Below are 17033 nucleotides of genomic sequence, written 5' to 3' on the forward strand. Positions count from 1 at the left end.
CCTAAAGAGGTTTTTTATGTATCAGCCTTGGGAATTTTGTTTTTAGGCAGTAGTACTCAGTTGTGTTGTTACAAATCTCAGTTTCTGTATTTTTTATTCTTAGGCAACCTAAAAGGAAAATGTGCTACATAAAAAAGACAGACAGAGACACACACCACTTGTCCCAAGCAGGGTTGCAGTGAACCAGAGCCTAACCTGGCAACACAGGCTGCAAGGCCAGAGGGGACACACCCAGGACAGGACACCAGTCCATCGCAGGGCACCCTAAGTGGGACTCAAACCTCAGACCCACCAAAGAGTGGGACTTAACCAAACCCGCAACCCCACCACATCCCCCAACATGAAAAAAAAGAGTTCAACTCAATGTTGCATTTTGAACTTGAAGGGAATCATGTTTTCTTTCTTCATCGTTGCATTTTGTTAAGAGAATGTAAGGCAGTTACCTTGGTAACAGCTCTGTTTTCATTAATATTCAGGTGATAAAGCATTCACTGTTTTGAATCTAGCCTGATCTTATTTCCAAAGAAGCTCAGCTGACAGGTCTCCTGTACACAATAAAAGAAGCATATTACTTCCAGCACAACAAATTCATGGCTTCTTGATGCTACAAGGAGCTAACCAGAAAGCAATGATGCAGCTATGTGCAAATTCAAAGTGTTTGATATTTGTACTTTAATTACTAGTGAATGAGCTTCTCTGACAGGTAAACGGAGAAAAGGTTATATGTGTTCCTCCCGCAGAAACACCATGAACGTTCACCGAAGTCCTGTAGCAACGTTTGCTTGAAAGATTGCATCCGTTAAACGTTATGCCCACACGTGTTAAGATGTTTTCCAAGAGTTTTATGCCCTGTGTCGCCCTCAGCTGCAGAGCTGCAGTTCCTGTCTCTGTCTGCTGTTAGCTGCACTCATAGGTAGTGAGCATTTATTGAACTTCTGTGATTTTATGATATGGCAGCAGATGGTGCTGTGGATAATAAACTCTACTGCTGAAAGTATTTCAGGGACAAGCGGTTGCAGACATTGGTTGGTTGGTTGTTTTTTCTGTTTTGAATCAATATTCCGTAAGGGGATCTTGCACATCCTTGCCGCACGGTTCAACTTATTGATTTCTAGATTCACGTTTCACTCCGGCTGCTTTTACACATTTTACACTGGGCATCAGTCAGTGTTATAATCTGGAGCTAAGAACACTTGTTGGTGAGTATGTTCAACAGAACATTTTATTACCGCATCTGCAATCGGTCGTAGTCAGCACACACAACCAGCAATTTAATTGCGTTCGAATCTTTTCTCAAACTCACGTAGAAAAAAAGTTTTCTAAGCAAACTCTGTTGTGACCAAAGTTGCCGGTTTATTTCAGAAGAAACAAACCAAAACCTAAGTGAAGTTAACACGGGCACAGCTGAACAGCTGCTCTCATGTTCCGCAGAGAAAAGTTTCCAGGTGTGTACCGGAAAGTAGTGCAAGGTGACTGAGGATATGTGACACAGATTTTCACAGGTGCTTTTACTCCCCCTCCCAGAGTTTCTACAACAGCATCATCTGTGTCAGCAGGTCTTTTCCTTGAGTTCTCAAGGTCGTATTCCATGCGTGATGGCTCCTCCTCTTTACTTCCTCCATCACATGAATCCCACATGGTGATGCTTGTTACCATGGGGAGAAATCCTAAGGTTTTTGCTATTGCACACTGTGTGCGATTGCTGATGTGCATCAAGGGATAACGCATTGACAGGAACATAAGTCTGAAATGGAAATATAAGGAAGGTAGGGAATATGAGGAATGTAATTGTGAAACCTCAGAATACTCTCTGAACATGCTATGCTGGTGGGCACATCTGTGGCAGACTGGGTGCACATTTGCTGTAGGGTGCAATGGCTCCATGTGATGCACATTTGATTACGCAACGGTGTGTGTCACTGTGTATGTGTGCTGTGTTTACGTGTGTTTTGTGTAGGAGTTAGAAGCCGCTCCATGCCTCCGTGTGCATTTTGACAGAGGTTGGCACCGATCGGATGCTTTTGCCAGCAGTAAAAGAGAGGAAGAGCAACGGGGTGGGTGGAGAAAAGAGAGAGTGTGTGGAGGAGTAGATCTGCTGGAATGGGAAATGAGTGGGAGTAATGGCTGTACCACTCTCAGAGATTGACAAAGACCCTCTGCTAAGTCACATGCACAGAGCAGAAACAAGGGGCACTTACTGACACAATCAGGTGAAATTCCATCCTGCTTTCATGACGAACCTTCTGCATAACTGATGTGTGTGCCTATATTGCTGCTATCTCGGCTGTGTTTCTCGCTTTCTGCTTTTCTGGACGTCTCTTCGTGGTGTTGAGTGGGTGCGCACCGAGTATAGGCTTGCTGGACGAGATGCTGCATTCTCAGATTTCCCAGGCTGGTTGCCGTGGCTACCATACAGATGGGTCTTCTTTACAGAAACACCTGTCCCTACACCCTCTCATAGGCCCACGGTGCCCAATGCAGTCTGTGGGCAAGTGGCTGGACAGCATTGGACTTGTCCAGTATGAGAACCACCTGCTGGCCAATGGCTTTGACAATGTGCAGTTCATGGTGAGTACATCCATTACAGCTTTTTAGTGTTGCATTCAGCCTGTATTGTGTAACATTCCATCCTCATAATACGGTTTTCACATTCCTTTCATACTGTGTTCAAATATTACTGTGTAATATTCTATCCAAGCAGCACCGGACTGTTCTGTTTAACCCTTCGTCTGCTGTGCAGTGATGTGGATGTATCCAGACTGTAACGTTCAACACTCCCTCTATTAAAATAACCTTCAACACTCCATCCAAACTGAACTGTGCGCTGCTGACAGTATTGTGTAGCCTGTGGAAATAGTTCTGTGTATGGCTCCAATTTTGCATGGTAGAACTACAACCAGATTTTGTGTAAAGCTGTGGTCGCATTGCACTGTGTAATCATGTTCTATGTGCCCATTCTCAGTTTTAAATACTTCTAACTCGTCTAAGGGCAGCTCCTAATGCTAATTTACTCCACGTCGCCGGCTCTGCGTCATCCATGAGATTTGTCCCGGAAATCCTTAGTTTTAGAGCAGTGTTAGCAGCAAAGCATGCAATCTTTTGTTACGGTTTTGTGAATCAGTGCTTTGAAGTAAATAATATTGAAGCAGGTGTAGCAAAGTCGGGGGGCGTGGTGGTGCAGTAGGCTTGGCCAGGTCCTGCTCTCTGGCGAGTCTGGGTTTCGACTCCTGCTTGGGGTGCCTTGTGATGGACTGGTGTCCCGTCCTGGGTGTGTCCCCTCCCCCCTCCAGCCCCGTGCCCCATGCTGCCAGGTTAGGCTCCGGCTCACCGCGACTCCACTTGGGACAAGCGGCTTCACTCAATATATGTGTAGCAAAGCATATGCTTGTCTCAAGTGTGTGAATGAGGTCGTAATCCACTCTGAATGGCTCCTCCTGTTCTTGTTGTTCTATTTGTTTTGTAGCAAATGAGATATAAGCGCAAAGCAATACTCCAACACACGGAGACATGTTCATGCCCCAGTTGCACTTCAGTTTTTTGCTGTCTCTCTCCAACACGATGATGCTGGCCGACCACTCTCGAACGGGCACTATGAAGCCATAGAGTACTGCAGTTACATATGCACATGATGGCCATGCCCTCATCCCTCCTAATCTTTTAGTAGATGGAATATTTTGGTCCAGTAAAGTGATTTAAGTGCTTTTATTGTACAGCTGCTGGGTGGATGCAAAGCTTAGCTGGTTGATTTTGAGCTAACTGGCTATTTGGACATAGTTGTTGGAACCTTTTTTAATGACCACACTGAATACAGCGAATACATGTGGAGATATTGTAGGGGCAGGTTCGCCAGCTGACCGGAAAACTTAGAGATTGTTTTATTATTTTGTAGACTTGACTTTGTAAAGATGGGCTAAAATAAGCTGTGTAAAGATCAATAATCCAAAGCAATAATCACCAGCAAGAAAAGATCCCCCCCCCCCATCATTGTTTAGGATGTAAAAAAATTTACACTTGAATATTCATGAACTGGGAAAAAACAAGGGTAATGTTAGTGTTGCCACTCTTTCAGTTGAAAGCAGGTTAGAATGTTACACTCATGGTAGAAGAAATTATGGATATACTAAAGAAAAATAGCAAATAACTAGAAATTTGTGAGAAAAACTATATAACAAACTATGGACCTATGAGACTTGTAAGTCATAAATGTTACCGAAATGTAAGCTTTCACCTTTGTCCAAGGTGACTTACAGTGTGGGGTTTCTGGAAAGCAAGCATTTACAAACTCATGTACAGTGCCTTCAGAAAGTATTCAGACCCCTTCAGTTTTTTAACTTTTTAATGTTGCAGCCTTATACGAAAATAGCTTAAATTCACTTTCCCTTCATCAATCTATACTCAATAGTCAATACCCTATAATGACAAAGCAAAAAACATGATTTTAGAAGTTTTTCCAAATTTAATAAAACTGAAGAACTGAAATATCACATCAACGTAAGTATTCAGACCCCTTTCAATGACGTTTGAAATTTAGATGAGGTACATCCCATTTCTATTGATCATCTTTGAAATATTTCTACACCTTGTTTGGAGTTCACCTGTGGTTTTCAACTGATTGTACATGATTTGGAAAGACACACACCTGTCTATATAATGATGCTGACGCACACAAGGAATTTGATGCTTCCAGTATTTACAGACACAAGGTTCTTGATGCTTCCAGTATTTACAGACAACAAATAGCTGACACATAATTACAGAATAAATAAATAACATATTTACAGAGTATACATATAAACACGAGAGTATACATAATAGAATAAATACAAGAAATGTAAGTAAATAAGAATTTAATCAAAAAAATTGAAGGGATGTCGTTGCACTGACAGGAGCCCTATACGGGAGTGTTAACTGTTCATGAGAGTGATGGCCTGAGGGAAAGAACTGTTCTTATATTTGGTCCTTCTGGTAGACAGTGCTCTGTAATGTCTGCCAGAGGGGGGTCTTCTTACACTTATAAGAACCAATAGTTGGCAATGTGTATCAGTGCAAAAGCCAAGCCCTGAGGTCAAAAGAATTGCTTGCAGAGGTTAGCGAAAGGATTGTGTTGAGGCACAGGCCTGGGGAAGGCTGCAAAAATTTCTGCATCATTGAAGGTTCCCAAGAGCACAGTGGCCTCCATAATTTTTAAATGGAAAAAGCTTGAAACAACCACGACTCTTCCTAGAGCTGGCTGCCTGGCCAAACTGAACAATCAGGGGAGAAGGGCCTTGGAAAGACAGGTGACCAAGAACTTGATGGTCATTCTGGTTCAGCTCCAGAGAGTGTGGAGATGGGAGAATCTTCCAGAAGGACATCACTGCAACACTCCACCAATCTGGGCTTTATAGCAAAGTGGCCATATTAATCTATTCTGAGTTTTATGCACCAACTTGAGCGATGAACATCGGTGCATCAAGTGGAAAGTAACAAACTAGGTTTACTTAAGAATCACACATCTGCAACTGTCTCTCTTTCTCCTAATGTAATGCACAAATTGTATTTTCTCTGAGATGTACATCGCTTTGGAGAAAAGCATCTGCTAAATGAATAAATGTATATATAAATGTATAATGCAGCAGTATTAAATGTGTTAATTTTTTTAAGAAGACAATATAGTTATTGAATAATTCATCTGATATATAGACAAAGAATATTGTGGCAGTGGTGAGGGGAGCTGAGACTCCTATGATGCATTGCCACTCAAGTTCTTGTACAAGGTTTCATGGTGTTTAATTATATTATAATTTTATTACATTCATTTCGGGGGGCGCGGTGGCGCAGCAGGTTTGGCCAGGTCCTGCTCTCTGATGGGTCTTGGGTTTGAGTCCTGCTTGGGGTGCCTTGCAGGATTGATGTCCTGTCCTGGGTGTGTACCCTCCCCCTCCGGCCTTACGCCCTGTGTTGCCGGGTAGGCTCCGGTCCCCTGTGACCTCGCATGGGACAAGCGGTTCAGAAAATGTGTGTGTGTGTGTACATTCATTTCTTGTGTTTATCGTTAACTTACTGGTTTGTATTTGTGAACTGACCACCAAGGATTGCTTTGCCTCTATACAGTCATTGGCAGGAGGCCGCCGAAAACATGCAGGAAGCCGAGACAGCCAAGAAGCAATGTATTGACCAATGTGCATGATGCAAAAACTTCAAGCCTGGACAAAATGTCTTTCGCTGCCTTCTACAACCAGTGAACTGCTACTGCAGCGGAAAGGGCCGTATATTGTCTTCCGCGAAAGGGTTCCGTCACATTTGAAGTGACACACCTTGAAAAAGGAAAAATAAAACAGAACTATCACGTAAACCTCATTAAAGTGTGGAGTGAGCAGAATCCTTCACTGGGAGATGCACTGATGGTGCTTAAAGGTGATGAATTAATGTCATTGACTTGAAGGGGAAAGCCAATATTCTAGACCATGCAGGATATGAGGGTAATTTCTCAAGCGAGGGGAGCAGCCCCACAGGACATGTTCTGGTAAGACATGCTCCTGGAACGGCATTGCTGCTCTGAAGATTTCGTTTTTAACTTAACTTGTATTCATAAAATTGGCCCTGGAATCTGTGAAACGTAGATACATGTTTTGCGTGATGATCTCTATTAATATTATGTTCCTTAACAACTGAAACGGATTTATTGTGTATCAAACAAGCAAGCTTGTTTTTCATTTCGATAAAAAAGTACAGGTTTATCCATCTTGCTTGAAATGTCTTGCATTCATCAGAAAATGGACTTTGCACATTTGGCTTTTTTTTAACACTAACTGGCTTTTTGGAAGAAAAAACTTTTTAGTACATCACTTAAATTGTAGTGTACAATAGTGTATGACTTGTATTAAATGTAGAGCTATGTGTGTTGTTTTGAGTAAAGTGTGTACAATTACAGCAAGGTGAAGGCGATCAAGTGTAAATTATTGGAAGTGTTGCAGAAGTTCTGTTATACTGGAGTTCTGCTAAATTAACACAGTTTGTGTGTAATATTATTCAAGAAGTGCAACAACTTACGAAAATCTAATGTGTTTTTTTTCTTCTGCAGGGAAGTAATGTGGTGGAAGATCAGGACCTGCTTGAAATTGGTATCCTCAACTCTGCTCACAGACAGCGCTTACTTCAGGCTATCCGCCTCCTTCCAAAGGTAAGTGTAAGGTCAAGGTTCAACAGGTTATTCTATTCACACACACAGAGTCTGAAACCGCTTGTCCCGAGCGGGGTCGCGGTGAACTGGAGCCTAACGCAGAAGCAAAGGGCGCAAGGCTGGAGGGGACGGGGACACACCCAGGATGGGATGCTAGTCCATTGCAAGGCACCCCAAACGGGACTCGAGATAAAGGGTTGCTTTTATACATTATTGCCCACAAATTAAAATTTAATGTGCAAATATTAATGCACATAACTAATATTGATGTGCACACAGGATGGCACACGGACACACACCCTTTAGCATACGCCAATATTCACTATGATTCTCTTTCTGTGTTCAGGTATTGCCTGTTGGGTGTGATGGCAATAATCCCACATCAGTGGCAGAGTGGCTGGAGTCTTTGCAGCTCAGAAATTACACTCAATCCTTCCTTATCAATGGATACACCTCCATGGAGCTGGTGAAGAAGATCTGGGAAGCAGAGCTCATAAGTGTGAGTGACTGTACTGTCCATTCACAAGCTGGCAGTTTTTGACCCAGCTTTCAGTATTCTACACATAGATCCAAAGCAGTTCAGTCAACTGACTGCTGGGGATTGGAATTAAGGTAATTTTTTTCAAAATGTTTTTACTGATTTCTGATACAGCCAAATACAGACAGATGGTGTGATGCAAATTTATGTAACTGTTACGAGATCAGGAGAAATGTTCCTAAAGAGATGCAATTTGAAGGGGATTCAGCAGTTGTGAGGGAGATATGGAGCTTAAAATGTAAAGAAAATGGTTAAAATGGTTAAAGGTGGAAGGGCATAGTGCTTTTGCTAGAGTTTAGGTAGTGATCAGCTATGGGACAAGGGAGTAGAGAGTCTAGAGAAAAGAGATGGTGTAAGGTGTACAGAAACAAAAACATTCAACTGAAGGAAAAATCTAAAGAAAAAATATTGGAACTGCACAACAAGAAGAACTAGAATCAACGTTGATGTAACACTGAAGAACATATGCTACTGAAGTGTGTGCCCTAATATGCTTTCATGTAAACAATGTCAGTTGTAATGTTTGTTGACTGTGCAGTGCGTGTGCAGAAAGATATGCGAGAATCCACAAAGGCTGAAGATCTGTCAAGCTAATGTAGCCCACTCACTCCATTCTGATGTTTTTTTTAATATTACTAGCATGGGAGGTGAATCGGTGGTGTCCACAACACAACTTTGGGATGCGTGTACTGTCGCTCCCCCAATTTCGGGGTATGACTCTCGCTAGGGTGAGGAGAGGCCCAGTTAGCGTCGTGCAGCTATACTGTTATACTACAGTCGTACAAACCTCCCATGCGTCACACACAGCAACCTCAGCCCCGCCTTCCTTTCCCCAAAAAAACGTTCACACCTACACAGGGACTGTCACAACATTCAGGTGAAATAAACCCAACAAACATTTAAAATAAAACGTCCACAAAAATAAACATTATTCACACCACCAAAGAAAACGAACACGTTTTTTTTCCTTTTATGTGACTCAGTCTCTGGTACCGTCGTCTCGTTGGCGCGCTTTTTAGTCTGGAGCTCCTTGTCCACCACCGAGGGAAATTCCCGCCGTTACTCACGGTTTTCGTGCGGTGCAGGAAACCGACAGCGACCTGTCCTCACATCCACCCTCTCTCCAGCGATGATGGCGAGTCCTGGCGACTCTCTCTCCGCCGGGTCCAGACCAGTCGCGCTGGCCAAACCCTAACCTTCCACCCCCCAACTCCGAAAAAAAACTTGGTGCAACGCGGTGTCTCCCACACGTGCTCCGTTCCCCCTCTTTCCCTTAAACTCCTCAAAAAAACCTAACTGACTGCCCGCGGGCTGGTTGTCGCTCGCGCCGTTTTTTTTTTCACAAAACCCCCCGAGCGAGAACGAACCCAAACCGCTCGTTCTCCTCGCCCGGTCTCAAAAAAAAAACTCCCCTTTCTCCCCACACCGTGTTCCAACCCTTTTCCTCCTCCGTCTTCTTCCCCTTCTTTCCCGGAACATCCCGCCCCACAAGGTCGCAAGCACTTTCCCCACCAGCACTGACCGGGCAGTCCCTAAATGACATCTCTCCCAACAACAAACACCAAAGAAAATGCACAATACAGGAAGAACAAAAAAACATCACGTTACAAAACCATAACCCCCTGCATATTTATATAACCATTTTCCACCCCAAACATCCAACCACACACGGGAACAAACTGTGTGCGGGTACACTAAGATGGAACTCTAGCAGGCAGAAGGCACCAGTGCACAGGTAACACACCTGGTGAGATGCAGGAGGGACTGGGCTTGGAGGTAACCCGCTGTGTGGGGAAGCTCCATATGACACAAGCTTGAACCAGGGGCATAATAATAAAGTTGCCTCAAGGCAACAAGAGGAAAGTGTGCTGTTGATTTAGTGAGGATGCAGATAAGGTGCTGGAGACAACCTTGAAAGGGAGCTTTGTCAAGAACCTTCAGGCAAGACAACCATTGTGATTAGTTTAGGAGTAGTGAGATTTGGCATGGAATAGAAGGCAGTCAAGCTGTGGTATACTAAAAACAATCCAAGTGGAGGACCCAGGGTGTAGGACAAGAACTGAAGGCTTTATGACATCAATTCAGGGTGGCAAGAGAAGAGGAAAGTAGCATTGGCAGAGCTGAGATGCACTGATGTGTGCATTGCATGCGTCTTTATGGAAGGCAGGATGGCACAGGAGAAGGATGAAAGAGCACACTGGAAAGCAAGCACTCACTTTTGGTTACTGCTTGTCCTTTTCAGGGTTGCTGCGCTCTGGTCTTGGAGTCACTAGGTGCTGGGCTAGGAGGGGTATGCTCTGGATGGGATGCTAGTCCACCCCAGGGTTGCCACACATGCACACGCAGGAATTTGCCACCATGTAAACCAGTATACATTACACGAGTAGAGCTTCTGAGAACTGCACATTATTTATAGGTCCCAACTGATAACAGTAAACATAGTACTAAACATAATGTACCGGGGCTGCGCTGCTACTCGCCATCAACATCAATGTCCACATGCTCTCTGTCCTTCATCCCCCCACCAACATACACAGACTCTGAGATGAAAAGTACACATTCAAGTAAATGCACCATCATAGTCTAATACATCCTAAAATACAGCTGGAGGAGAATACTAAAATAAAGAATATATAGGGTTAAAGTAAAAGTGTTTATTATGCAGTTTTATCCAGTCATGGATTTATGCAGTGGGGGCTTAAACACCAGCAGATGTCAGCAGAGAATCTGTGTTAGAGAACTCTTGCATTTATTCATTTAGCAGATGCTTTTCTGCAAAGCAACTTACAATAGATACTGTGTAGTGTTACCAACCCATACCTTATTCACCATGGTGACTTACACTGCTAGATGCACTACTTACATTGGGTCACTCATCCATACATCAGTGGAACACACACACACACTCTCTCTCTCTCTCTCTCTGTCACTCACACACTATGGGTGAACCTGAACAGTACATCTTTGGACTGTGGGAGGAAACCAGAGCACCCAGAGGAAACCCACACAGACACAGGAGAACATGCAAACTCCAGATTGACTGAGCGGGGATCGAACCCACATCCTCTTGCACCACGAGACAGCAGCACTACTCACTGTGCCATTGTCCCGCCCCTAAATTGTATGTGTATGACCTTAACTAGACGTAAATAAAATATAGAATGGTGTTCCAGGAGGCAACTAACAGAAAGAGCCTGCTGTTCTTAAATAAAGCATGTCCATGCCCTTTCTGTTTGTTGTGCACACTGTCAGCAGTGCATTTGTTGTCTCTTTTTGAATCACAATTATACGTGAAGCAACACATACACAGATATGACTATGTTTATAAGCTCCCAGCTGTGTATGGTTATGAACAGCTGTGTGTTGATCTAAAAAATTGTATGCAGATGTGACTACATACAGCATATGTAGGTTTGATAAATTCTATGTAGATATTTACAGTTGTCTGTGGATCACACCAAATATGTGTATCTTTGGCCATCTCTGTTTACGTATAACATCGGTCTATGCATATGAACAGCTGTTTATATGACCTGCAATCTGACAATATGCTAATAAATGTGTAGACATTAACAACTGTGTGTAGAAATGTTAGAATGAAGATAGATGGGACGAGTCATCTAAGATTGTGGAAAGCACTGCGTAGATTAGATTTAATAGGGATAAGGAGGCCATACGGAAGTCCGAAAAAGCCTCAGTAATGTAGTTTAACTCTTCTATTACTAATTTGTAGTGTCCGTGATAGATCAGGGTTTCCGTACAGAATGAAAGTCCAGAGTGTCTCCTGAGTCTATTAGTGGTGCTGCCTGTTAGTGTTGTATGTCCATTAGTGAATTAATATTTTTATATATATATGGTGAGATTCCCAATTATGTGTGTGTGAATTTGAGTATAAAGGGTGCACAGATCTATGTGTTTGTGCATGTGAGGGAAGGAAGAGTTTGTGTTTATGAGCGCACACACACACATTTTCTGAACTGCTTGTCCCATATGGGGTCGCGGGGAGCCAGAGCCTACCCGGCAACTCAGGGCGTAAGGCCGGAGGGGGAGGGGACACACCCAGGACGGGACGCCAGTCCATTGCAAGGCACCCCAAGCGGGACTCGAACCCCAGACCCATTGGAGAGCAGGACTGTGGTCCAACCCACTGCACCGCCGTGTGTGTGTGTATACGTACAGTGGGGGGGGTGTGGAGGCGCAGCAGGTTGGACCGGGTCCTGCTCTCCGGTGGGTCTGAGGTTCGGATCCCACTTGGGGTGCCTTGCGATGGACTGGCGTCCCGTCCTGGGTGTGTCCCCTCCCCCTCCAGCCTTACGCCCTGTGTTGCCGGGTAGGCTCCGGCTCCCCGCAACCCCGTATGGGACAAGCGGTTCTGAAAATGTGTGTGTGTATATATACAGTATATAAATGTGTTCGTGTGCTTGTGCCTGTTTTTGCTTTTGTATGTATGTGAGTTCTTGTGTCTGTGTGATTCTGTGCGACAGGGTGCATTTCGACCCTCTGAAAGCAGTGTCAACCTGTACAATAAAGTTAATGATTGAAGGCATTTACAGGACAGAATAAAATTGTGGTGAAGGGGTTAGGGTTAGCAGTTACACTACTGCAGCCCCATCATAACCTGTACAGCCAGGCGGTGAGACAGCCCTTGGGATGGGGCATTGATTACCATGGCAACGGGGTGTCGAGCACGGCAGTGAGGAGAGAGTGGAGTGTTAAGGCAGAGCAAGAGGCACGAGAGAGCAGACACATTTGTCACAGTGTGTGTGTGTGTGTGTGTGTGTGTGTGTGTGTGTGTGTGATTAGGAGAGAGAGTACAGGTACAAGGCTGTGTGACTGAATAAGACAGCATACTAATGCACCACTCACAGTGTGTTATGAAAGAGCACAGGCATGCTACTCATGGTGTGTGTGTGAAAAGAGGAGAGAGTACAAATGTACTGATTATGATGTGTGGGTTTGTGTGAAGAAGAGAGTGCAGGCATGCTGCCTATACTATGTGTGTAAAAAGGGTGGGAGGGAGGGACCGTACTCTGTGTGTTTGTGAAGAGGAGAGAGACAGAGCACATAGTGTATGTGTGTGAAGAGGACTGAGATCAAGGGATACTTCTGTGGCTGACGGGCTCCTGCCTTGGCTCCGCTCGACTCGATGTGGGAATGAGGTGAGTGTCGATATGACCCTTGCCTCTGGGCAGCTATCAGCGAGGGAGACTCTGAGAAAGATGCACTAGACATTACACAAAAAACAATGTGTTACCGATCATTTCACCGGTTGCGCTCGTTGCGCTGGTTGTTGTCCGTGCCCGGCATTATCCCTGCGACGGGTGGAAGCGGTGTTTCCAGTGCTCTTACATACTGCTGTAATGACACAGACCAATGTCACCCTCACAGGATCCAAGGGCTACAGAAGTCCAAACTAGTTTTTGTCCGAACGTAGCCGAGCAACGTTTTTCACACCCTAAATGTGACTCGATGTGCAAACGGTGAATTACCTTGGATGTTGATGAGAAGACATGTATGTTCGATGCAAAGCGACGGTGGATTATCGTTTCCGTTACTTATTTTTCTATGACGTGGAAATCTCGGCATGTTGCAGTGAGCTTGCGTGATGATTCCTGCGTATCCAGGCTGAAGTTTCTTTTGAATCCTTGTCTGACTCCAAATGCTGCATCTGAATTTTCCTAAGGAGTGTAGGTCTCAGAATTGAAGCGCATCGCTGCATGCTGAAATCCGAGGTGCGGAATTCAGCGTAGGGATCGACAGAATGTGAAATCGAAAATGAAGTAGGATAGAGGGTGGTGTGGAATCCAGATTACTGTACAATATAGACAATGGTTTATTTTATTATTACTGTTCTTATTAACGTCATAGTAATTCTATTGCACATTCTTTCTACGTATTTAAATACATTTTATCCATCTGATGCAAAGAGGTGTACACAGTGATCCTAATGGCAGCATAATACATGAAACTGAGCTATGGAAACATGTCAGGACAGAGAGTAATCAGACTTGCTCCATCACAAACCAAATTTATTTTACACATAGCAACAGTTCTGCACACAGTTGCTAGGTAACAGACTGCTCTGGTTTCTCTCCAGAAATATTCCATTATTAGCTCTTGGTAATACATGGGTTGGAGACAACAAGATGTCTTTTGTTATTATGTATCTAGATTACCAACAGAGAGAATATTTGCAGGTCTACTGCACTAGTGTAAAGAAAAAATGTGGTAAGACCTTCATTTATACTCTATAAAGAGTCTACTGTGATGCATTTTGAAAAATCCTGTACAGAGTCAGGTTGGTACAACTACCGAAAATCATGCACAGTTGCACTGTGGTGAGCTTCACACCGATGGATTAGGAAGATATGGCCAACTTATATTTCTGTTATAGATGTTGCCTAATAAATATCTGTCATTGTTCATGGTGGTTTGACTGTTTTCTCATTGGTTTCAATTTGTGTGACTGCATGTGTAGTAATGGATATCTTCTGTCTAATATTGGACATATATTAATTATTTAAGTTATATAATGCATTACTTTAGAAAACAGTAATAATATTACAGTTTGTTTCTAGAATATATATTGCCTTGCATATGTCAGACCTCTGTGATGTATTTACCAGGAAAAATTTACCTTGTGATTGTCAGGCTAGTAAACCACATGGCCGCATGATACATTGATTGCCTATATCTAATTTCACATATGCCAGTTATCCAGTTTGTTTTAAAGTATTTAAAATGTTTGGGGTAACATGGCCTTTTTTGAGATGGCTGTTTAAATTGTGGCTCCACTCCAGTGTTCCCCAATTTATATACGTTCCCCTCCCAAATTGGTTTTGAGCTACTACAGTTGGTGGACAGAACTGGTCTTGTCTCGTTCCAAAGATTGTCAGAATTTTTTCTTCAACATACTGTCAGAAAGGGAAAAGAACTGAAAGCGGGTCCCCGGAGAAAAGACCTACACAGAGCACACGATCAAAGATGGTCGTCAGGAATGCATCTAAATCTTCTTATGAAGCAGAAAAGATTGACGCTGTAGCTCTCCACTCCATTGCCAGCCATAAGACCGGACATTCAGACATAGATTTGCTACTTTTGATGAAAGACATGACAGATGAAATGAGAAATAAATCGCTAAATCCTGTCTCGTCAGAAGGATATGGAAGCTACCCTAAGCCGTGTAGAAACTAAAGTCACAGAGGTGGACGACTCTAGTGCCAAACTAACCCTTCCCTCCTACGTTGCAGCTATGGAAATAAAACTCCCAAACTTAACAAATCGTGTGAACACTTTTGGAAGCAGCATTGCTCTCGCTGAATACAGGATCTCTGCTTTGGGGGACAAATCGCGAGCTGAATCAAGAGCATCTCTGCTGCGAAAAGTTGAGTTGCATCAATTCACTGGGCAAAGTGTAATATATAATCTGTCATAATAATTTGAAGATTGTGGGACTGCCAGAGAACGCTGAAGGAAATACCCTTCTCAAACAATTTCTGCAGGACCAAGTGTATTTCTGGGTGGGACTGCCAGCTAATTTGCGTCCTGCTGAGCTTGATTTTGCATCCCCAGCTCCTCTCCAGACCTGAATGCCCATCCAAGGAGTGTTCTGGTTCTATTCCTTGCATCTCTCTGACAAGAAAGACATAGAGAAAGCTGCGGCAAAGGCCTATGACATCATCTTTAAAGGTAACGGTGATTCTGATCCGATTTGCTAGCTGAAATCAAGCTTAGAAAATGCAAGTTCTGTAAGGCCACCAGAGCTTTTAAAGTACAGAAGGTCAACCATGGTTTGCTTTCCAAGCTCAACTGAGGTGTCTACACGAAGAACCTACAGTTCAAAGACCTGCCACTGCATTTCTCGATAATCTGAAAGACTGAGACCGCTTCATATATGTATTTAATAGAACTCGTTTTTTTCTGTTCTGTTCTTATTCTGTTGGTACTTTATTTACATTTGTATTTATTCATTTAATAAATGCTGTTCTCCAAAGCACTGTACATCTCAGATAACTATACAAAAAATGCATTATGTCAACAGAACATCCAGAGAGATTTGGATGCTCACATGTGATTCTTCGGTACAATTAATTTGTCACATTCCTCCATATGAACGAATATACATTACACAAGTAGCTGCATATGCTTTTCAGTTATTAAACAAGTTATTTAAAATCATTAAACATAGCAAACTAATATATAAAGAGATTTGGTAGTTCTGAATGGGAGGGGGAGGTCATTCCACCACAATGGAGCGAGAACCGAAAACCTTTATTTTGGTTTTGGACCTCTCTGCGTGGACACATCAAGTGGGCAAGGGTGGAGGAGTGCAGCAGTCTGGTTAGGGTCTTATAGGCTGTAACCAGAGTCTTGAGTTTCATCTGGGCAGCTATAGGAAGCCAAAGCAGAGAGACAAGGAGGGGAGGAAACATGGGAACGCTTTGGTAGGTCAAACAACAGCGTTCTGCATCAGCTAGACAGGTTAAATATTAGAGGCCAGAAGTTCCAGGCATCAGAGTTGCAGTAGTCCAGGCAGGATATCACCATGGCCTGGACCAGGAATTGCATACAATTTGTTGTGAAATAAGGGCGGATCCTATGGATGTTATGCAGGATGTATCTGCAGGATTCAGTTTTGTTTCTTCTTTCCTTTGGTACTTTAGACTGGTTTGGGGTTTAGTTTTTATATTTTGCCTTTGGTTGACTCTGGGTGAGAGGTGTAGTCATGGATGTTTAGGTATTAAGGAGGTACGTTCCCTTTTTGATAATACTACAAATTATAACATTCTTCTTGTACCGATTTACAGTTAAATTATTTGCATTTCCTTTTAAAATTACTACCAGAGATTTTGACAAAATTAGAGTAAAATGGTTTTAGAATGTTCAAATGCTCTTAAGTATAAGAAATCTTCTCAGTGACACGTGAAAATTTTCAGGGTTTATTGTCTTTAGTTTCTTTCACTTTATTGAGTGCCAGTGCTCCGTTGGGTCCATGTGTGCTGCATTCATTTTTTGATTCAAAATTGAAAAACAGAATGTGAATTACAATGCCTTCAGTAGTTTTTTGTTTTAAGAATTAAAAACAAATTACGAATTAACTATGTTTAAAAACCATTTTTTGCTCAAAATGTAAAATTTTTAAAATATGCCTCATTTGTAGTTTCTTGCTGTCTTATTTTTGACTTTGAGTTATTTCGTTTTGTGGTATTCTTGAAGAACCTGGATGTAAACTAACTGAAACTGCACATAATCCATCAGTGGCTTCATCGAACATGTTGGCTTTGCTCTGAGTTATTGATCTAATATGGATCACTAGATGTTTTTCAAAAGCAG

General features: G+C 42.9%; 1 protein-coding gene across 1 annotated transcript in view; it reads left to right on the forward strand.

Annotated features, from left to right (window-relative positions):
• Window positions 1-2367: 2367 nt before the first annotated feature.
• Window positions 2368-17033, forward strand: part of LOC108942188 (ankyrin repeat and sterile alpha motif domain-containing protein 1B-like) — a 34714-nt gene continuing 20048 nt past the window's right edge. The window contains exons 1-3 of the mRNA XM_018765334.2: window positions 2368-2568; window positions 7064-7162; window positions 7509-7661. Of these exons, the coding sequence (XP_018620850.1) occupies window positions 2368-2568; window positions 7064-7162; window positions 7509-7661 (453 nt within the window). The remainder of the gene's footprint in view (window positions 2569-7063; window positions 7163-7508; window positions 7662-17033) is intronic.

The sequence above is a fragment of the Scleropages formosus genome, chromosome 5 (assembly GCF_900964775.1).
Source record: "Scleropages formosus chromosome 5, fSclFor1.1, whole genome shotgun sequence".
NCBI classification, from domain to species: Eukaryota; Metazoa; Chordata; class Actinopteri; order Osteoglossiformes; family Osteoglossidae; genus Scleropages; species Scleropages formosus.